The sequence below is a fragment of the Pseudorca crassidens genome, chromosome 2, assembly GCF_039906515.1.
Source record: "Pseudorca crassidens isolate mPseCra1 chromosome 2, mPseCra1.hap1, whole genome shotgun sequence".
Lineage (NCBI taxonomy): Eukaryota > Metazoa > Chordata > Mammalia > Artiodactyla > Delphinidae > Pseudorca > Pseudorca crassidens.
Window position 1 is genome coordinate 1,953,765 of NC_090297.1, and position 22,835 is coordinate 1,976,599.

General features: G+C 62.2%; 1 protein-coding gene across 3 annotated transcripts in view; it reads left to right on the forward strand.

Annotated features, from left to right (window-relative positions):
- Positions 1-22,835, forward strand: part of PRDM16 (PR/SET domain 16) — a 323,046-nt gene that overhangs the window by 284,677 nt on the left and 15,534 nt on the right. For 2 of the 3 annotated variants that reach the window (XM_067717769.1, XM_067717771.1), the window contains exons 6-12: positions 5,387-5,600; positions 7,397-7,544; positions 7,996-8,149; positions 12,818-14,231; positions 17,708-17,795; positions 20,621-20,790; positions 21,449-21,526. In XM_067717769.1, coding sequence (XP_067573870.1) covers positions 5,387-5,600; positions 7,397-7,544; positions 7,996-8,149; positions 12,818-14,231; positions 17,708-17,795; positions 20,621-20,790; positions 21,449-21,526 — 2,266 coding nt within the window. The remainder of the gene's footprint in view (positions 1-5,386; positions 5,601-7,396; positions 7,545-7,995; positions 8,150-12,817; positions 14,232-17,707; positions 17,796-20,620; positions 20,791-21,448; positions 21,527-22,835) is intronic. The other variant, XM_067717770.1, reaches the window with a different exon arrangement.

A 22,835-nucleotide genomic window follows, 5' to 3' on the forward strand; every position in this document is an offset into this window, starting at 1 on the left:
CTCTCGGTTGGTCACTTGGCGTTTGTCCAGTAGACATACTTCCCTTCCTTGTTCATCCATGCTCAGGCACATCTCAGAGGACGCTTGAGAAAATCGCAGTCTCGTATAAGCTCGGATTTCTGAAATCCAGATTTCTTTTCCTTCATCCACGTTGCTAAGCCTTGGGATTCTGGAATCGTTTTTAAGCCGCTGAGGAAAAGTCCGGTTGGAGGACGCTGCGTTGGCAGCGGAGTACCAGCTGGTCCGTTAACTCCCTAAGCGCAGCTGCTGAGTAGACCGTGTCTCTTCTTTGAATGAGACCCCAGCAATGAGCAGACAGGCAGCCTCTCCTTCTGGCCATCTCCGGAGCTCAGGATTCCATTCCTGCTAGAGAAAGGGGGGAGGTTGGTCTTTCCCTTCCTGTCTTTCTTCCCCTCCCCTCCAAACACTCCAGGGGTTAATGATTAATGCCACTTACTGCAAGTTTCTCTAAGGAACTGCTCCAATGTCATGGCCCGGGGTGCGCTTGGCTGGGCCAGGGAGCTGGGCGTTGGAATTAGCAGGAAGCAGAGCGACCTTTGTGGTCCCGAGTGTGGCCCACCTTTGTGGGGCAGCACTGTGTGCCCGTGAGTTGTTCCAAAGGCTATCTCCACAGAAGGACAATTCTGCAAGACGGCCCTACGCATGCTCTCCTCTAGACTTTGGTTTTAATTAGGCCATGGAGAAAAGAATGGCTGAGCTCTGGGTAGCAGAGGGGTGGTCTCACTTTACTTAAAATAATTGTTGAAAAGACCTGTGAATCTTACCTAATGCACAAGAAGGCAGAGAGATATATCTGCCTAACCCAAGGAGTGCGGCCGGTGGTGGGGTTTCGTTTGTATGATGACATGTCTTTCTTCCAAAAGGTTTTAAAAACCTTGATTCCTGTCCCCCTTCCAACGCCCGATCTTCAATAACCTGGGTCTACATTTTCCTAATAATTTACCAGACGTTTGTGGGCTAACTGCTTTCGGCACATAATAGTCCCACATCAAATATTTGACTCTCTATACCCTTTGCTGTCAAGATCACTCCTTCACTTCTCAACAGTCCCCCCCGCACCCCCCTGCACCCCCCTGCACCCAGTTAACTCTGAATCACACAGAAAGAGAATGTAAAAATGTTCCTGACTAAGATAATTATCATAAAAAATCTTTTATCCCAGCCCCAGCTAAATGCAGCGGCCCCTTATCGCGGCAGGAATTTGGAGTGCGCTCTTGAGGGCTTTTGAGCCTCCAGGCTGGTAGCTTAGCATGCAGATGCCACATAATTGTGTCCCCCTGGGCTCCCTGAAGCCATTAGGCACTGATGTATTTTCCTGCTACATTCCTGCTTTGCCTTGAAAAGTTGCTGATAGAACTTCAGATAGACGTGAGGCTGAGACTTGACAAACGGAACATGAGGCCGCCATGGCCTTAGTTTACTTTGGTTTGGGTAGAAGACAGAGCTTCAGCCCCGGTCCACGGCCTCCCCAGATTTAGATGAAGAGACTTCAGTTCTGAATCACAGTTCTGCGTGCTCTTGTTGGGGGCAGGGGCTCTGCCAGGACAACGTCCAGGTATCATGGAAGAAATGGGGGTGGGGGCCGCTTTGCCAGTTCGCTGGGGGAAACAGCCCCAGTCCTGCAGACCTGGGACTGGCAATGCTCTTTCAAAGCTGCCCCTTTGTAAAGAAATTCAGTTCCCATTTACCTACAAGTGATTCAGAGCCGAGGGAAGCCACTTTCAGATTCATTAGTTCCAGGGACTTCTTATTTTGTTTTTACTCTTTCAATGGAGAGGGGAAAGATTTCTCTTTCAGGAGAACTTCTTGCCCTTGGGAGAAAATAAAGAAAATCATTTCCTTTCAAATATGCCTTTCTTTTGAGAAAGGCTCAAATTTATTAACTTTTCCCCCCTCTCCAAAAAAGATCAAGAGGCTGCATTGTATTGGGTATAAAGCATGAGACAGGCATAATATAACATAATACAGCAATACAACACAATAAACATAATGGAACCCGAGTGTAACATACTCTAGTATTTCTTTAAAATGGAGTTGCTTATGCTGGGAAAGTGAAAACCACGTGGACTGGGCACATCCTTCTTGCCCCGTCCAGCTTGCCCTGGGTGTGTACTCAATGTCAACTTTACCTGCGTGGAAGTCGTTGGGACACCCGTGCACACCATGGCACAGGTGAGCGAGACTTGGACGTGTCCTGTCCTCGGCTCTGTCCTTGGACAGGAGCAAACTTGGGCTGGTGATGGGATGAGGGCAATGGAGGAGAGGGTGCCCTCCACGGCTGGTTCCACTGCCTCCAGGACGCCCTCAAATGCCTTCAGAGTGAGAAACAGGCTGAATTTTCATTGTAAATCCAAAGTCCAGATCCAAACTGGAAACATAAGTTGGTCAGTGCTGTGGATGGGTGGGGCTATGGGTGGGCGGGGCTATGAACGGGTGGGGTTGGCCCTTCTTCTTGTCTTTGTTTGCAAATTTCAACTTTGGTGACTGTTCTTAGGTGGGTCCAGAAAGAGTAAGATACAAACTGGCATTTCTAACTTCATCTTGATGCTGGTGGGAGGGGGCCCCCCTCAGCCTCATTCCGGCCCAGGAAGTCCGAACAAGCCTACGAGAGCAGTTTTGCGGGGTCTATGCATCCGGTTCTGTTCTAAAATGGTGTTCTTGGTACTCAGACCCAGTGGAAAGGAATCCATGTTCCTAAGGACAGGGAAGGCCTGCGGGGGCGGGTGGATGACAGTGCGTGCCCACACGCACACCACATGGGTGCCTTTCTTATACCCTCAGCGGGAAGCTGGGACTCAACCGCCTGCCCCGGGCACCCAGCAGAGCGACGGCTCCACGAACACAGCTCTGCCACCTCCCCTCTAGGTGCCCCGGGGGGAGCCAGGCAGCCTCCCCCGGCCTCCTCCATTTACCAGTGACAAAGCATGCGGACTGATGCGGAGCTCGGGGGAGGGGACACCGTATAAAGTTCCCGGGGTGGAGCCTGCCACGTGGAGGGTCCCCGCCTCCACGTCACAGCGGCCATTTCCCTGAAAGCAGCGTTCAGGCTCCCTGCTGTTTTAGAGGCAGCGTCTTGCAGACTTGCCAGGTGACTAGTTTGTGATGTGCGTCCTCCTTTCCCACCGGCCCCCTCTCGGGACTGTGTTTGGGGCTCCACCCCAGCACCCGGGGACCGGCCTGGGGCCTCAGTGGGCCTCGTTTTAGAATCTTTCCTGACTTAGCCCACCGCCTCCTAGTCCTTCTGCCCAGTGGGGCTGCCCGCTGGTGGGGACGCCGGGGTCCTGCTGGCCTTGTGTTCGCAAACGCTGGCTCGAGGGTCACTGGCGCGGCCGCCCTCCGTCCTGGGCTTCTGTGGTTGCAGAGGACCGGCTGGCCCTCTTGCCTCCTTCCAGTCTGTTCTGTGGCTCAGCACGTGTCAGGGGCAGGTCCAGGGACGGCCTTTCTGGGATACTGGGTGGGGGCAGAGCCTTCTAAGCCCTGAGTTCAGCTCAGGTCCCCCCGCCCAGAGCAGGGCTGGGGGTTGTAACTGGGCTCCCCAGACTCTGAGCACGAGCTGGCTTTTCCCCTCCTTGTTCCAGCACTTTCTTGACCGCAGCCTCCTGTCGGCGAGCAGGCCAGGCCGCTGGGACTCGGCTATGTCTGACCAGCGCTGGGCCCGCCTGGCCTGCCCCCCCACACATGCGTCCCCTGGGCTCCTCTCCTCCCCGCAGCTCTCCCCTGTCACCCAGGGAAGGTGACAGCTGCCTCTGTGTGTGTCCAAGGGCTTCATCCAAGGCCGGGGGCATCTCAGAGATGGATCCCACAGGAGTGTCCCCCTTGGGCGTGGGGGGCTCTGGGTGCCCACCAGTGGGGGCACCGGGTGTGGCCAGACGCCGGGAGCGGTACCTTCGCCCTCAGGCTCAGGGAAGCTTCCAGTCTCGAGGAGTCCTCCCCTACCCCCGCCCTCCCCCAGCCCACAGGTCCAGGTTGCAGAGCTGCCCCCTGTCCTGAGACGTGGGTGGTGGTCCTTCTGCCTGCCCCCATCTCCCCCACCTCCCTGGCTTCTGCACCCCTGAGGGTCAGGCCCTTTTAGTCAGCATCCAGCCCAAGGTTACGGCTTTGCCCACTGCCAGGCCCAGAGGTCCTTGTTCACGTGCGCACACACACACACTCACACTCGTGCAAAAATGCACACATACCCACCCAGGTTCACACAAACACACTAACTCATGCGCACAAGTACAATCACATTCACACACAAACCCATGCACACATATTCACACACACATGTACAGGCACACAAGTGCACATTCGCACACAGATGTGCACGCACTCACGTATACACATGCACACCCAGCACACTTAACACATGGTCAATCATGCAAACGAATTCGTATACTTAATATGCGTGTGCGCACATAACACACATGCGTGCACAGAGACATCCATTCACGTGTGGCAAGTAATCACACACAGGAACACACAAACGTGCACAAATGCAGATGTGCCCCCTCAGGCACACTTGCATGCACCTGCGCGCAAGTGTGCAGATATACGGACACACACATTTTTCACACCTGTGGCGGCGACAGAAACACATGCACACGTGCACAGGAATACATATGACACCAGCACAAACATGAGTGCAGATGCACGAACATGCCTGCACATCCACGCGAAGGTGTCCTCATAAGGAGGCAGACGTGCTCAGATATTCACCGACATGCACACCTGTGCGCACACACAGCTGCACACCCATGCACAAGGAGCGCACACGCGTTCACACAGCCACTCGGCAGCACACCTTTCGATTCATTTGTGCTGGAGCTTTTCGTGCAGGTTCTCTGTTCAGACCTGCGGGGAACACGAGGTGGTCCTCGGCGGGGAGGGGGACCCCTGCTGCAGGGAAAAGCTGTGCCGGGGCAGCCACGGGCTGGGGATGGGCCCGGAGGTCCTTCCCTGGGGACTCACACTCTGAGCTGTTTGGCTTGGCAGGGTCCTCAGGATGCTGCCTCGTAAACTTCATAGTAGCCGCCTCCCTTTTATTTGTTTGACCTTGACGACAATCGTTTATGATACGCTTTGGAGCCGTGCCGTCTCTCTTCTGATTCATACACAAAGCGCTTGGCCAGCCTTCCTTCTCTGCTCCCGAGGCGCGGGGAGGGGCCCAGCGCTTCTCCGTGTTTCTTGTGGGGCCGACGCAGGTCCCTGCCGCCTCCGTGTCCCCCGCCCCGGGGCAGCCCCTCCCAGGTCCAGCAGGAGGGCGGGGAGGATGCGGGAGGGGGCACAGCCGGTGAGGGAGGCACCCCCTGCAGCCCCGGGCCTGGGGCGGGCCTGGGGCAGGTCCAGGGCCGCCCGTCCACCGCCCACCCTCTCTCCCTCGCAGAGGACCCCACGTTCCGCTGCGACGCGTGTGACGAACTCTTCCCGTCCAAGCTGGACCTGCGGCGCCACAAGAAGTACGCGTGCAGCTCGGTGGGGGCCGTGCTCTACGAGGGCCTGGCCGACGAGCTCAAGCCCGAGGGCCTGGGCGGCGGGGGCACCGACGGGCAGGCCCACGAGTGCAAGGACTGCGAGCGGATGTTCCCCACCAAGTACAGGTGCCGCCCCGCCCCGCCCCGCCCCGGCCCTGCCCCGCCCCGCCCCGCCCCCAGGAGCCAGTCAAGGACGGCAGGGTCGGCAGGCCCTGGGGGCACAGAGGAAGCCCTGAGAAGGGCAGAGGTCACCCCTGACCCCTCAGGCCTGCCCAGGCTGACAGGCCCAAAGCTCCAAGGACAGGTGGAGACATACCTCAGGGACAGGTACCCTGGCCAGCTCATCCGCCCCTGGGGACAGAGCAGGCCCGCCAGCTGGTGGTTGGAGGCCGCCGGTGGTCACTGTTCTGACCATAAAGGCCAGGCCCCGGGTCAGAGCCCCCCCTCCACGAAGGAGCCGCAAGTCACCAGGTCGAGCCACCCACCACTCCACTGGCCCCACCATCCTGGGGTCAGGGCCGAGTTGTGGAGACAGACAGGGGTGAGGCCCCAGGGCCACTTCCGTGGTGAGGTCCAGCACCAGGCTGCGGGATGCGGCCCAGGGGCTTCCTGGAGAGCCTGGCCCTCGGACACACTTCTCAGACAGTGGGCAGGAGTAGGAAAGGGCCCCCAGGGGTCCCCTCACCCCCACCCCAGGCTCCAGCCTCTGCTTCCCCTGGGGCCCCCCACCTGTCCCGGAGACTTCACAGACGTGGGCACAGATGCCAGGCCAGCTGTGTGATGGCCGGACGTGGCCTCCCTAGCCCCTGGGAGCAGAGCCCCGGGGACCCATGTGGGGAGAAGCAGGCCGGGCAGTCCCAGTGTTCCAGGGACCAGTGAAGACCTTCCCAATGTGCGCCCCTCCTCTGCCTCTGAGAATATCCTCCAGGGCAGCCCTGCAAAGTCAGAGTAAAACCCTATCAGGTCACTAACTGGCTGTGGGATTGCGGAGAATTGGATGCCAGTCCTGTCACAGCCCCCTGGGGACTGGAAATCCTCCACCCTGAACGGATGACTGAGAAAATAAGAGTTTGGGCAAATCCCTACTGAGGCCCTTGGCGGTAAGCGCCGCTCAAGAGGGTCCGTGTTTTCTTTACATAAACACATAAATCACAATTAACAACAGGGGAAAAGCTACAATCTGCCGGGTGCTCGAGAACCAGGCGTTTCTGATCTAAATGGATGGCTGGGCCCCGTAATTAACGGGCCATGATGTATTGCTGCCTTGTTCATGAAGATTAACGGTCATACCTGGGACAGGAGGAGAAGCAGGACGTCCCCCGAGAGGAGGGGGCTCCAAGCTGCTGGTTCGTCCAAGTGCAGCCGCCCCCGCCCAGCAGCTGTGCCCGCCCCGCCTATCACATCTCCTTTGGAGAACGCCGGCCCTCACTCCCTGCTGACCTCCATGGTGTGTGCATGGCGGGCAGCCTCTCAGCGAGCAACCCCAGGTCACTCAGAGGGGTGGCCTTGGGTGTCCTGGGCCTCGTCCCCACTCTGGGGCTCGTGGCAGTGTTGGAAGTCTCCAGACCCCGTTTTTCTTAGGCCCAGGGTTAGCGTCAACGTGAAAGTTGTTTTGAGCTGGGACCCCGCCTGCCGCTGGGTGCCTCGGGGGTGGTCTTGGGTGAGGGCCCGAGCTCTGTCCACGCACTGGCTTCCCCCCCATCCCACGTGGGAAGGCCATGCCTTCCTGTCCATCCCCTTTTGCCCTGTCCAGGGGGGAGATAGACAGACCAGCTGCCAGACGTCACTCTGCCCTCTGAGCAGGAGACAGTGGCAGGGGCTCCAAGGGGCTGCCGGGAGCAGGCCGTGCCGGGCTGGGGCCCTTCCCTCCCGGGCAGCGGGCAGGGGGGGGACCCACAGTGACCCCCGTCCACTGTGCGCAGCTTGGAGCAGCACATGATCGTCCACACAGAGGAGCGAGAATACAAGTGTGACCAGTGTCCCAAGGCCTTCAACTGGAAGTCCAACCTCATCCGCCACCAGATGTCCCACGACAGTGGCAAGCGCTTCGAATGTGAAAACTGTGTGAAGGTAACGTGGTTGCGAGCCCGGCCCCGCCCCCACTGTCGAGATGCAGGTGACGGGCCCCTGAGTCATTCGGGGAAGAGAGGAAGTGGGCTGGGTAGCACAGCGGGGGAGGGCCCGGGGCCAGACCTGGGTCCTCTCAGGGTTCCTGCCAACGTGGCAGGACAGGCTGTCATGGGTCAAAGTACTGGAGCTTAAGAACGCTTCTGAGCTCCTGTCTCAAGCATCTTCAGGGTGACAGTTCTCTCGAGAATTATCGTTGAAGAAACACAGTCAAGGGAGGCCTGACGGCTCACTGAAAGCCGTGCAGGGGGTCACCGCTGCAGCAGAGACCCGCTGGGCCAGGCTCAGTGCAGGGGCAGAGCAGCCAGGGAGACCCCCATCCCGTGGCCAGACCCAGGCCCGCAGGGGAGCAACCAACAGGTGGGGAGTAACTCGCCGGTGTTTGTGTCCCCAGGTGTTCACGGACCCCAGCAACCTGCAGCGGCACATCCGCTCCCAGCACGTGGGTGCCCGGGCCCATGCCTGCCCCGACTGCGGGAAGACGTTCGCCACGTCCTCGGGCCTCAAGCAGCACAAACACATCCACAGCACCGTCAAACCTTTCATATGTGAGTGCCCCAGCCTGGGCTTCCAGCCGTGAGGTGGGGGCGCTTGGGGGTCAGGCCAAGGCTTGAAAACCCCAGGCTCTTCCCCGCCCGCGAGACCCCGTCTGTCCAGAAAACACTCGCGGCAGCTGCTGACACCTCTGCCGCGAGAAGCCCAGACCTGGCTGCCCTCCTTGCTTCCTCCCCCTTGCTCGCCCCTCCAGTGGCCAGAGGTGGGCAGTGGGTGGTGAGGAAATCCACTTCCCCTCCTCTTCCCCGCACGCACGTGCTGCCCTGAGCTCCAGCAGGTATATGATGGTCCCACTGCTGCCCCCCAGGCTCTGCTGTTCACCCCCCAGCAGCCTTTGGGGAGCGCGGGCTGTGTGCCTGCCCTGACCCGGGCAGCCGGGGCCAGCTGTAAATAACTGGACCCCTGTCCTCATGGAGCTCTACCTGCCGGTGGAGAAGACAGAGGCTAAGCCACCCAGATCATAACAGCACCCGTGACAGGCACATCGGGGGTGGGGGGCGGGAGCGCAGGGTCAGGAGGCTCTCCAGGTGTCCAGGTGGGTGCTGTCCTGGCCACGTGCTGGGAGGTCAGGACGGTCTGTTGGGCGAGAGGCGTCCTAGCAGAGGGCTGGAGGAGGCGTGGGGGTGAGCCAAGGGGGTGCCTGGGGAGAGGGCTCGCGACAGGGGGCTGTGAGCACAGAGGCCTTGAGGTTGGGGTGCGTTTGGGGAGAGAGGGGCCAGAGGTCACAGGGGTTGGGCCTGGGGCTCCGGTGGGCCACCGCGGGGGTAGGACCGCGGTTCTCGGAGTTCGGAAGATACTGAAGGTTCTTCTCTGCCTAGCATCGTGCCAAGTCTCATTTCACACGAGGCTTTGCTGAGTCACGGTTCATGCCAACACAGCACTGGCTCGTCATTCACACCAGCGTCGCGCTGACTCATCGTCCACACGAGACTGTGCTGAGCCGTCATTTCACACACATGACCTCACAGCATCCTTCCAAAATCTTACGGAGCAGGGGCCACACTATGTCCAACTGAAGGGAACTGACAGAGGAGGAAACGCGTGGAAACGTTAAGTGACCAGGCCCTCAAGGCTCGGCGGCAGAGCCCGGATTCCAGCTCAAGGGGCCTGGCTCCTGAGCCCAGACTGGGCAGCCTGGGGCCTCTCGGGCTCCAGCACGTCATTGTGTGTCAGGGGTGACTCTGGGAGCTGGAAGACTGGGCTCTGGGTGTTTTCACCAACTTGGGGCTTGTATAGGGCTGGACTCCTGCCCCAGAGAGGCCATGCTGACTGGCTTCTCGGGCCTTTGTTGAATAGCTGAGTCTGGGCCCCCCTCCTGCCCACTGCCTCGAGCCCAAACTTCCAGCTGTCCTGCTAGAGGTGACTGAGCCCCCGGCCTGCCTGGGTCACCTGCTCCCTTGGTCCAGGAAGCAGAGGGAGAGAGTGCTCTGCCTGGTGGCCACCTCACTGGGGCCATCTTCCTCTTACTCACCACCCCTTTCACCCGCAGACCCTGGAAAGAGCATCCAAGTCTCGATGGGAGCAGGGCCCATTCCCTCTGGGAGGGGCCAGGAAGGAGTGAGCTGGGTGGGAGTAGAGGCTGGGGGCCGGGGCTTTGGGCCTGGTGCATATCCTGCTTCCAGGATGAGCGTCCCAGCAAGTCCCTCTGTGGGAGGAAGCGCACGTGAGTGCATCTATCATAGGTTTCTAAGCTTTTCAGCAAAGCTTGGAGAGGAGACTTGCACACAGGCTTACAAGTCATTTCTTCTCTGGGCGTGCAGATGGGCTTTGTGAAGTCTTGTTGGATTGTAGTCACAGCGGAAGTTCTGGGAACCTCAGCAGTCGGGCAGGGTCTGAGCCCACCATTTCCGCTGCCTGCACGGACTCCGTGTGCAGATGGGGAGGACACGGGCAGCCTGGACGGGCCCCACCGGCTATCGGCAGCCCTCCGCCTCTCGTCTGTGCCCCGTGCCCCCCTTGGGCCTTGGCTTTTGGCCAAGGGGGTAAAGCGAAAGAGAAAACCCCAGACTTGGCCAGGTGCCACGTATGAGAGGGAGATGCAAACGTTAGAAGTTAGCTTAGACGTGGACATCAGCCTGCACGTCCTCTCGACCAGGGCAGAGCATCCTTTGGCCCACGGTTAAGGGGGTCAGGTTTGGAAAGGAAGCTGCGAACAAATGAGCAGAGGGTAAATGATACAGCGCTTCTGAGAAAAGATGGGCCACAGGGGGAGCAAGGGCTCACGGCGGCCGGTCACTCGTGCACAGACTCCATCCCCCGCTGGGCGGCCCCTGGGCGCCCACACACAACACACATGATGGACACCAAAACCTGCCCCAAGTCCCAGCCTCACTGACCACACAGCCCAAGGCAGCATAATCTCCCGGTGGGGTGTCTTGCATCGGGAAACTCAAGTGTGAGGGGTCGGGGCGAGGGTGTATCCGTGCACACAGGCAGACAGGCTCCTGTGGGCACTTTTTAGAAAGGACCTTCTTAGGCGTGAGTATGTACATGTGCATGTGTGTGCATGTGTGTGTGTGTGTGTGCATCCCTGCACATACCCTACAGGAGAAGAAACTGCTGATCAGAATAAGTACTGGCCAGGGCCCCTCTGCATCCCAGCAGGGCCTGGGGCACCATCCACCAGGCGCTGGTCCCACGTCCAGTTCACTGTGGGCTGCCCAGGCCTTTCCCAGCCCCTGCAGGCAGCCACCTCCCAACACCGGCTCTAAGCCAGCGGTCAGCCATCCCAGGGCCAGGACCTGCCTCTCCAAGGACCTCAGTCTCCCAGAGGCCTCTCTGGAGCCCCAGCATCTCTGCAGGATCCCTTTATCGTGTGAGTGGGTGGGTAGGAAGCAAGGGTCCCAGGCTCCCTGTGCCCAGGCATGGCCACTGGCCCCAGGGGCCCCTCCTGAGAGCTGCCTTGGGTGGGAGCCTGCTCAAGGCCAGTTTCCAAGCTCAGGATGGCAGCAGCCACTACCGAGGTGCCACAGAGGCCTGCTGTGGGGGGCAGAGGGTGTCACAGAGCCTCTTCGGGGGCCGGGGACACAGCAAGGTATCACTGGTCTGGCCAGGCGCCCTGAGCTGGGCAGCGGCCTTTCTCCCCCTAGGGCTGGCAGAGGCCTGTGGGCATTTATAGACCATCTGTGGCACAGCCTCTCTGCACCAGCCGCCTCCCAAAATGGGCAGATGTCATCAAATGGGGCAGTGCTCTTCTCCGTCAGCCTTGAAAACGTCCCGCCAAGCCAGACGACCAGGAAGGCAGAGCCGTTAATATAAATAGATACTGTGATTAAGGGACAGGATCACCTGAGGGCCAGCGCGCCCAGCTAGAATCGCGCGACATCAGGCAGTGGAGTGTGCGGTGAGCAAGAAATGCACGGAAATCATTGTTTCCACTGGGGCTGCATTTAAGGAGCAAATGGTCCTGCAGAGAGAGACACACACAGCGTGCGTGCGTGTGTGTGTGCGTGCATGTGTGCACACGCGTGTGTGCATGTGCATGTGTGCGCGCGTGTGTGTGCGTACGCGTGTGTGTGTGTGTGTGTTCATTCCTCCCTTGCTGGTTAGAAAAACAAGAGCAGAAAGAAAAACTGGCAGTTGGCCGACACTCAGCTCACAGGCCTTTGGGAAAATGGCCGAGACTGGGTCCCCAGGGCCTCTGGGTCCTGGCGTTTGGCCTCGGCCGCCACCACCCTCTCCTGTTAAGGGCAGAGGCCGGCGTCGCAACCAGAGCTGGTGCGGCCTCTCCATCCCAGTTTGGAGAGTTTTCGATTTTCTCAAACGTGGAACTAGCCCTCTCCACGTGGCTCCCCTCCCATCTCCACCTTTAGGCCCCCCCCAGACGGTGACCTCACACAGCCAGGACCCGTGCTCCCAAACCCAGCCTCCAGGACTAGGAGCCCCAAGGGGCCGGTCCCTCCTGAGGCCTTCCCGTCCTGGGTGCAGGTCACAGGTCCTGGGACAGAAAGAGGGCAGAAAGCTGAGAGCATTTTAAACTTTACAAGGTGGGAGACCTAGCCCGGGGGTGGGTGTTTCCCTCGCCCTGGCTGGAGCAGCGCAGCTGACACGGCAGGGAGGGTGGGTGGGTGTTCTGGGCGGCTGGTGCAGCTGCAGACGTGATGGCGTGCCACGACTTTGTCTCTGGGAACGATTCTGAAGGCCTTGGCACCACATGGCAAACTCATGGGGGTGGGAGGGCACAGAGAGCGGCAGGGCCCCTTTCTCCAGTGGAGGAGGTCGAGGCAGCTGGAGACCTACCCAGGCTGTCCCAGGATCCCCGGGAAGGCACGGGAATGTCCTTGCCAATCCGTGCTGGTCACCAGAGGCCAGTCCCAGGTCGGGTGCACGCGCATCTGTACGTATGCGTGCGCACACGCGTGCAAGCACACAGGTATGACGTACACACCTGAAGTATGATGTACACACGTGTGTGAACGTGTCCACGGACACGTGTCCACACATGCATCACGCATACACATGTGGGCACATATGCAGGTACTCACACACAGTGACGCATATGCCCGCACACGCACACACACACACAGACGCTCACGTACCTAAGCACACGCTGCTCCTGGTCACCGAGGCCAGAGCGCCCCAGTCCTCCACCCCCGGGACCCTGCAGCGCAGGGTTTCCATCATTTCATAGCTGCCGGTCTTCGCTTCTGCTGACGTTTCAGGTGAGGTCTGCCACAAGTCCTACACGCAGTTCTCCAACCTGTGCCGCCACAAGCGCATGCACGCCGACTGCCGTACACAGATCAAGTGCAAGGACTGCGGGCAGATGTTCAGCACTACCTCTTCCCTCAACAAGCACCGGCGCTTCTGCGAGGGCAAGAACCATTACACGCCGGGCAGCATCTTCGCTCCGGGCCTGCCCCTGACCCCCAGCCCCATGATGGACAAGGCCAAGCCACCCCCCAGCCTCAACCACGCCAGCCTGGGCTTCAACGAGTACTTCCCCTCCAGGCCGCACCCGGGGAGCCTGCCCTTCTCGGCGGCGCCCCCCGCCTTCCCCGCGCTCACGCCCGGCTTCCCGGGCGTCTTCCCTCCGTCCCTGTACCCCCGGCCGCCCCTGCTACCTCCCATGCCGCTGCTCAAGAGCCCCCGGAACCACACGCAGGACGCCAAGCTCCCCAGCCCCATGGGCAACCCGGCCCTGCCCCTCGTCTCCGCCATCGGCAGCAGTGGGCAGGGCTCCACGGTGGCCGCGGGGCCCGAGGAGAAGCCAGAGAGCCGCCTGGAGGACGCATATGCCGCCAAGCTCAAGCCCCGGGGCAGCGACCTGTCCGACGGCAGCGACTTCGAGGATATCAACACCACCACCGGGACTGACCTGGACACAACCACGGGCACGGGCTCCGACCTGGACAGCGACGTGGACAGCGATCGCGACAAGACCACGGACAGGGGCAAGGCGGCCGAGGGCAAGCGCGAGCTCGGGGGCGGCGCGGCGGCACCCGGCGCCCCGGAGAGCACAGGCGAGGTGCCCGTCTTCTACTCCCAGCACTTCTTCCCACCGCCCGAGGAGCAGCTGCTGACAGCGTCGGGCGCCGCGGGCGACTCCATCAGGGCCATCGCGTCCATCGCCGAGAAGTACTTCGGGCCCGGCTTCGTGGGCGCGCAGGAGAAGAAGCTGGGCGCGCTGCCCTACCACTCCGTGTTCCCCTTCCAGCTCCTGCCCAACCTCCCCCACTCCCTGTACCCCTTCACAGACCGCGCCCTCGCGCACAGCCTGCTGGTCAAGGCCGAGCCAAAGTCGCCCCGGGACGCCCTCAAGGCCGCTGGCCCCAGCGCCGAGTCACCCTTCGACCTCACCACCAAACCCAAAGAGGCCAAGCCCGTCCTGCCGGCGCCCAAGGTGCCCCCGGCCCCGGCATCCAGCGAGGAGCAGCCGCTGGACCTGAGCATCGGCAGCCGCGTGCGCGCCAGCCAGAACGGAGGGACCCGGGAGCCGCGCAAGAACCACGTGTACGGCGAGCGCAGGCTGGGGGCCGGGGAGGGGCCGCCCAAGGCGTGCCCGGCGCAGCTGCCCCAGCAGCCGTCCCTGCACTACGCCAGGCCGTCGCCCTTCTTCATGGACCCCATCTACAGGTATTAACATGCCCCGCCCTCACCCGCTCTCCAGAGGGGCCGCCACCCAGGTGGGCCGCCAGGCGGGTGCGGCGGTGGGAGGGGACACTCTCGCCTGCCCCCCAGGCTTCGTCCCTCTGCCTTTGCGGCGTCAGCAGGCACCTCGGCTCTGGGGTGTCCGTGCCGCTTGGGGCCCATGCCCGGCTCGGCCCTTTCCTGGGGTGGGCAGCTGGTGGGGTCTCCTGGGCACCCCTGGCTCCCTCTCGCTGACAGGCGCTGGGGGACCCCTGCCGTCCTCTCTCGAGCCCTTACCTCCCCCCACCCCCCCACCCCCACCCACCCCACCCCCCCACCCCCCCACCCCCACCCACCCCACCCCCCCCACCCCCCCACCCCCACCCACCCCACCCCCCCCACCCCCACCCCTCCCCGGCAGCCTGCCCTCAGACTCCGCCCCAGACATGCACCCGCTGGAGGCTCCAGCCACCTTCTCTGCACAGACTGCCCACGACACTCCTGGCTCTTCCCTCCGCTTCAGCGTCCCTGCTTCCCTATGGCTGCTCCACAGCTGGGGCTTCTGGTGGCCCAGGGGAGACCAGAGGACGAGCTGCTGGTTCCCAGCGGGAGGAGGGGGAGGAAGGAAGGAGGAAGCTTTGGAAGGTTTGCCAAAAAGCAGTGTCCCATTCCTCTGGCACCTTCCCAGCGAGGGGCCAATTGAATCCCCCTCCCCGGCTTCTGGGCACGGTTTGGTCAGGCGGGTTTGTTAGGTGAGAGGGGTCTGACCTCCCACCACACGTGTCCTGGGGTTGCTGGGCGGGCTGAGCCCTGAGGAGGGGGCTGTGCCCATGGACGGGCCTGGGAGGGGGCCTGGAGGGGCAGGCAGGCGTGTTGGCTCAGCCCCTGATACAGGCCCACGGCTCTGTGTGGGAGGCGCCCGCGTGCACACACGTAAGCGTGTCCCCACGGGCATTCAGGGAGCATGTGGCCGCCTTGAGGGCTTGCGTGCCTGCTATTCCCCAGGGGCCAGGCAGGGCCTGGGGATGGGTGTGCAGGTGAGGTCACCTCTGCTGAAGGTGCAGTGGAAAGAAATGGTGGCAGAGCTGCCGGCGAGGGCGATGGGCCAGTCTCCTGCTCCGCCCCCTGGCGCCGACTTGGGTCCCCGCCCTCCACGCTCGCCCAGGGCCCTGGCTGGCCTGTGTCTGCTGCCGGTCCCGTTTCCTGCCAGGTCCTGCTGGCGTCATCACAGGAAACATGAAAAATGCCCCCCTTGGGTCTTTCTTTAAGAACACGCCATCCATGGATGGTTTGCTGACAGCGGCTCATTGGGTTTCTGGGGTGAACATAGCCATCAAAGGCCCAGGGAGCACCTGCCAGTTAGAATAAGAATCTCCGGGACCCACGGGGAGCCAGGAGACACCTGGGGCCTGAGGGAGGATGCCCCCCGGGAGGAGCCGCCCTTGTGCAGAGGAGGGGGGCAGGACTGGAGACCTAGGGAGGGACTCTGCTGTCAGGCCTCCAGAGTCGGAGCCAGCAGGCCTGCAAGAGGCTCTCGGTTAACTGTGACTGCTCAGGCCCTGGCGTCCTTGTCCGCCCCGTCCCGGCTCTCCTCCTGGACCCCAACCCTCCTGTGCCCCTCTCCTCCCACTTCCAGGCCTGGTTTAGGGCCTTGGGCCTTTTTCTGGAAGCTGGGGGAGCAGCCAGTTGGGCCCCGAGGCGGGAACTGGCCACAGGCGCCCCCAACCCGGGTCCTGTCCGAGCCCCTCCGAGACCCGGCGTGTGCTAGGCTCTTGCCCTCAGGATTTAGAGTACAGTGGCTGGTGGAGGGGCTGCCTGGCCCCCAACTTTATACGCAGGCACCAGCAAAATGCCCGAGAGTGGATTAGCTCCAAATTTTCTCCCCACCGCCCCCCAAGCCCAGTCAAGATAAACACTCATGGTGTCGGGAAGATTCAACTCCAAGTGAAGGTGTGGGCGACTGTCACTGCCTGTTAACAGGCTGGCCCAGGGCTGGGGGACAGGCTCCCCTCAGCTCCTGGATGGTTCTGGGGTGACTCCAGCGAAACTCCCCACAGGCCACGCCCCGGCAGTGACTGTGGACGTATACCCACAATCCTCCCTCCCCCAGGGTGGGGGAACCCTAACACCGCCAGGCTGGCGACCCCCCAGCCTTCCAGCCCCTCTCACCGCCACGTGCTGCTGTCTCTGCAAGATGGGCTGGGGACGGTGTGGTGACAAAAGCCGCGTGCCTTGGAAGAGCGCGTGTCCCCTGGGGTCTGTGGGGTCAGCTGGCGGGGGTCGCTCAGAGCAGCCCGCTGGGCTGTCGCTAGACACAGAAGTCGGGAAGAGGCAGAAGAAGATATTTAACAACCCCCCGACGTGCGGCCCCTTCCTCTCGGGCCGCACCGCGCCCCCCAGGGGGCCTGTTGAAAGGCCAACTCAGTCCAGCTTTGAACAGGGCCTCTGCTAAGCCCTGCAAAGCGGGGTGCCCCTCAAGCCAACTTCCCACGTGGAGACCACCTCCTCCCCTTGGAAGCGGCTTGGGGTCTCGGTGGGGTCACCTGTGGCCGCCTGCGCTCCCCGGGTGCTCCCGCCTCTGGGCCCCTGTCCTTGCGGCCATCCCCGTCCTGCTCCGGTCAAGGCCCCAGCCAGTCCCCTGGGGGCAGAGCTGAGCCCAAGAGGGTTGGGAGCGTGGCCCTGGGCAAGCGAGGCGGCGGGTCACCGCAGCTGTGGCTGCCTGTGGGGCGGTGGCAGGCCTCACCAAATCCCACTTTGTAGATCTTGACGATCCCCCAGGGGAAACTGAGGGAGGCGTCCTTGGGACACAGTAGAGGAGGGGTCGGGGAGAGGAGGGATGGCCACCTCCTCCGCTTGTGACTGACAGTTGTGCTGGCATTTGGGGAATGTTCTAGAATTGTCACCTCCAGTAGCTGTTTTGAGGTTTTAGGTAGACCCTGCCTGGCTGCCGCGGGGAAGCCCTGCAGCCTCCCCAGGATAGAGACCTACCGGTCACTCACGTGTATCCGCCCCGTCGGGCAGAGTGCCCGTGCCATGGGCCGGGAGGGAGAGGGACGTGGGGTGTAGGCGGCAGCCCCCGTGTGCTCCACGTTCTGCTTCGGGGGAGCCCTCGCTGGGCTGACAGGCCGGTTGGCAGAGGCTGGTGCACGCGGGCCCTTCAGAAGGTTCCTGGCTCCAGCATCAAGTGTCCCTCACGTGCCTGGGTGCCAGCAGCTGGGGGGGGAGGGGGCGGACACCGGGGAGACTCGAAAGGGTCCAGACCTTGGCACGGTGTTGGGGAGCGTGTGCTCGGCAGGCGACTGTGAGGCTGGGTCACAGACGTCGCCACAGCGTCAGGTGGGACAGCTGGGCCGCTGTGGTGGCCCCCCAGCTCGTGACCGACGGGGCACGGGTGGGCGCCCAGAGGGGCGGGGGCCCCAGCGCCTCCCCGCCCAGCGCTGGGCCGCTCGGTGGGGTCCGTAACCCTCTGTGTTACTGTCCAGCAGGGTGGAGAAGCGGAAGGTGACCGACCCGGTGGGAGCCCTCAAGGAGAAGTACCTGCGGCCGTCCCCACTGCTCTTCCACCCCCAGGTAAGGCCCAGCCAGGAGCCCCAAGGTCCATACGGGCCAAGGCACACACCCCAGGCGGGTCTCCGCTTCCCGTCCCTGAAAACCCACAGGTCCCTTTGAGGCTGGGGAGGATGGGAAGGGCCGGGACGGGTGAGGAAGGAGGGTGGTTCTCTGTGGGGGCACCCTGTGGGTCCACAAGGGGCCTCATTGACCTGCGGCTCAAGCTCTAGGAGGGGGAGTGAACTTGCATGGGGCAGTGGGCAGCAGATTGGATGGAGCAAACACAAGAATTCTGAATGTAGGGAGAATAGACATGAGAGAGCCGGGGAAGTGTGGACGCCAGCAGTCTCTCCAGTGTGAGGGACTCGGGGATCCTTAAGGGAAAAGAGCAGGAGAAGAAGGGCCTGAGTGCAGGGGGCAGAGGCAGTAGGGAGCAGGACAGCAGCAGAGGGACTGGCGTCGAGGGCAGGGCATCCCGGGGGGCAGTGGGCAGGGGGACCGCCCTCACCCGGGGATGCAGAGGGTGGAGAGGCCGCCTGCCAAGACTAGAATCAGGGGTCTGGGAAAGAGAACCCCCAAGTCTGGGCAGTGGCCGCAGACCCCACCAAGCCTACAGGCACTCCTGTGTCCCCCTGGCCGCGTCCTCCCAAGGGGTGGGTGCAGAGAGGTGGCAGGAGTGGGAGTAAGCAGCAGGGCCAGCGGAGTCCCCCTGATTCCCTGCCCCGGTGCCCACCTGTCCTCACTGCTTGGGACCCAGCCCCCTCCCCAGAGCCACGGGCCTCCCCTGTCCCAGCCGGAGGGGCCGGGGGCTGAGCTGTGGGACAGGCCTGGGCCCAGACTCCAGACCCAGGCATTGTTCTCTCGCTCCGAGTTTCCCGCCTGGGACAAACCCCCCGGTTTGTGGAACCTGTGCCCTGCCTGGGTTCACAGCTAAACTTAGAGCCTCCCATTGTCTTGCTGGGGCCTCGGAGTTTGGTTAAGAACTTCCCCTGATTTCCTCAGGACCGGCTGGAACAAGCCGGCAGGCCAGCCAGGCACATCCTGTGTTTGTGTTTGTGCGGGAGCTCGGCCGGGAATATCTGCTCAGGCGGCGCGGGCCAGGCAGGCCGGACCCTCCCAGGCCTGAGGAAGAGGGGCCTGGCGGGGGCCCGGCTGCCCATTGTGCCTGCTGCCCGCTCCCCCCACCTGCCAGCCCTGCTGCCTGCCCGCGGGCCCAGAGCCAGGGGTGGGGGCGGGAGAGAGGACTAGTAAGTCGCCTGATTAAATGGTCTGAGGTCAGACCGTCACTCGGACAGGAGAACTTGTGGCCTCTACAAAGGCTAGGGGTCACCACTGCACGAAGACGCCAGGCTGCGTTGGTCAGCTGCCTGGCAGGACCTTGCCAGGGCCTTTCATTGCTGAGGCCCGACGTGCAGGTGTATGGGGTGCAGGGTGAGGCAGTCCTGCCAGCCCACTGCCCCTCACCACCTCTGGGGTCCTGGGGAGTCTGGGGTGGTGGAGAGTCCCAGAGCCTCCCACGGCTCTGGCTAAAACTGAGACCCACAGGCAGATGAGCAGCAGTCTGTATGCCCAGGTCCCATCATCCAGGCCGTGGAGGGGCTAAATGAGAGGCTGGATGGCAGCTGAGGGGCAAGGCCGTGTCCATCTGTCCATCAGTGGGGATGGGTGGGGCCACCCGTGGCTGGAAGCATCATGTGCATCTGATGGGGAGCGTGCCTGCCCCACAAGGACGGCGAGGCCCAAAGCCCTGCAACTGGACAGAGCTGGCCAGGGCCCAGGCGGCAGCCCAGGGTCAAGAGAGGCTCAGCCACTAGGATGGACCCCATTTTCTGTTTGTAAACCCCTTGCTGGTGTTTTATTGTAACCAGTCGGTTGTTCCCCAGCCTAAACCTTGAGGGGCTCGGGGCATAATGAAAGCTCTTTCTTTTCTGGTCTCATCCCTCCCATGGGGCCTGGCTTGCAGCGGGTACTGTCTGAGGGAGAAGTGCTGCTGAGGCCTGTGCAGCCCCCTCCCCTCTCCTGTCCCCCAACCCCAGGGCCTCAGGGCAGGTGCAGCCTGGGATTCTGATCAGAACCCTGCCCGCCAGCTGGAAATGACCAATGCCAGGAGGAGGTGACTCCCTTCTCCTCCCCAGGCAACGCCTTGGCATCTCAGAGGAGCAGAGAGGCGGCCCCTCTTGCCTGTGTCACCGTGTCCTGTGCCACGTCACGTTGGAGTTATCATTCCGAACGTTTAGTTAGTGGAATCCAACCTTAGGCTGTTGAATTTCCTTTTAGCGCTTTGCCCGCAGTTATGGCGTGCTGCCCCGAGGTGCTGGTAGTGCCTCAGGCTCTTGATTCATGTTTTAACCTGAGATTGATTCAGGTAGCTATCAATTTTTCACCACTCCAAAAAAAAAAAAAAAAAGGGATGTAATTCTGTGTTTAACCCAAACTAGCCGTCAGGAGTGCCGGCCGGGAGTCGAGCCAGCAGGGCCTTGCTGGCTTGTCTCAAAGTAAAGGGCTGTGTAATTGCAGGTGTCGGCAGCCCGCGTCACCCACTCCTCACCCAGCGCAGGTTGGCTGGGGAAGGGCAGTTGCAGCTCCCCCAGCCTAGACCCTGGACTGTGACGGGGTTCCAGGCAAGGACAAGAGCAGGGCTGGCCGCAGAAAGTGAAAGAACCTAGCCCAGTGGTCAAGAAGGAGGAGGAGACCGTGGGTTCCAGTGACGACCTCCTTGTCCTGGGGGCCCGTGACGTGCTCGGTCATCTAGGACCCCCAGATGCCCGTGGGGGCGGGTTCCCGCGCGTCAAAAGAGGGGGCGGCTCGGGGGCGCCCCACAGTCTCTCCTGCTCTCCTGCCAACAGATGTCAGCCATCGAGACCATGACTGAGAAGCTGGAGAGCTTTGCGGCCATGAAGGCGGAATCCGGCAGCTCCTTGCAGCCCCTCCCCCCCCACCCCTTCAACTTCCGGTCCCCACCCCCGACGCTCTCGGACCCCATCCTCAGGAAGGGCAAGGAGCGCTACACGTGCAGGTGAGACGCTGAGAGCCCCTGGGGCGGCGCTGGCAAAGTGGCCACAGGTGCCACGCTGGCCCGTGCGCCTGCACTTCCAGGAGAAAGCTCTCAGTCTCAGCCCAGGTACAGCGTGGTAGCAACCGATGGCCCGTTGTCCCCTTGACATCATTCCCCAGAGATACGCACGTGCCCCCCACCAGGTTGTGCTCCCGTGAGCGCAAGAAAGTGCAACCTTGGCCGGCCGGTCAGAATTCGCAAGGCCGGAGGCTGAGGTGCCGCGGTCAGTGTTTAACCACAGCTCTGGGGCCGGTGGGGAGCCCAGTGCTGGGGAGACACGGTCCGGCCCCAGGTGCACGGGCTTGTGCCGGCCGGTCCTTGCCGGCTCAGCCGAGGCTGGGCTCCGGGGCTGAGAAACTGCTTGGCGGCGGGGGGATTGCGGTGGGGGACGGCCCCGAGCGGGCCAGGGTGGGCCAGTGCCGTCTGCCCAATGGTGCGAGTCCAGCTTCTCTGTGAGGCTCAGCTGGGCCCCGGGGCCGAGGAGAGACTGAAATCCAGGGTGTGCCGCCGGGCCACCTGCCCCCAGGTGTGGGAGAAACAGCACCAGGAAAGCACCTGGGCGCCCGAGTCTCGGCCGTGCGTCTGCTTCACGCATCCCTCACCCACCCCTCCACTCCAGGTACTGTGGCAAGATCTTCCCCCGATCAGCAAACCTCACGAGGCACCTGAGGACACACACCGGGGAGCAGCCGTACAGGTAGGAGCCCGCCCGGCAGGGGGTGCAGGCTCCTGGCGGACAGGAAGGGCGACGGGTGGGAGCCAGCACGCTCGCGCCAGCTCGCTTCCTGCGCCCCTCCCTCCCGGCCCCTCAGCCGCCCTGCGCCCAGGGGCGTTGTAAAGGTTAGGCTACCGGAAGGTTCCCATCTGCCGACCCAGAAGGGTGCTCAGGAGCAACCCTCCCACCTGCCGCTGGGGTGTCGACTGGCGCAGAGAAGCCAGGCCCAGGGGTGGTCTGCGGGGGGGGCCTCAGCCTCACCACCACCCAGCCCCACTCCGCCCCCCTCACCACGGCCGGCAGCCCTCGCTGACCTAGCCCTGGGCAGGGGACCAGGGCAAGCGCCCAAGGCGGGGTGGGCTGGTCTCAGAGCAAAAGGAGCTCCGTGCAAATGCGGGTCCCAGCCAAGCGTGGGGCATCCTGAGGGATTCCTTACATCCCCCTGACCGCCCTGGATGGACGCCGCCTCTGCCCCCAACCTCGCTCCGCGGTGCCTGGGCTCCTGCCTGCAGAGGTGTGGTCACAAGCGCATGGTGGGGGGGTGGGGTGTGAGAGCCAGTGCATTTCATGTTCACAACTAGTGGAGGCATCACCCCATTTCAAAGACTTGGAGCCCCAGGCCTAGAGATGCCCCTGACCTGCCAGGGGTCCGAGATCATGGCCATGGTAGTTTACCATTCTGGCCTTTCCCCTTGGCCCCTGGGGCGTTTGTCGGGCAGGAAAAGAGCTGAGGGTAGTGCCCTGTCTTTTGGGGACCCCACCCAGGAGAACCCTGGGAGTCCCAGGAGATGGTGACCGTGAGGCAAATTGGGGAAACGCTGGTCCCAATGCCAGGACGACATTCCGGGCTGTCTGGTGAACAGCAGTCACCAGGAGTAAGGGGTTTGGTGTGGTTTTAAGTTGGCAACATGAGATTCCTGTCCTCTGGCCGCCGCACAGAGCTGGGAGTCACCCACTGGCCCTGGAGATTGGGGGCGTGTCCCCATCCCTCGGCCGGGCGGCCACACAGGGACCCCTGCAAGTGTCACAGTCCCCGTGCCCTGTCCTGGCCGGGTAAGCGTCTGCTCACGTCATCTGTTCAGTGCCCTCGGCCTGCCCACAACACACCCCCCCACCCCGTTCCCCTCAAAAAGTGGCTTACAACTTAACGGAGGCTGGTTTGGCCTGGTTCCCTCCCTGGAAAGGAGCCACGTGTGTTTTCTGTAAGGAGAACCAACTCTGGACAGTGTTGCGTGTAAGAGCCCCTGGGGCGTCGGGCCGTGTTTATAGAAGGATTTAATTATCATCGATT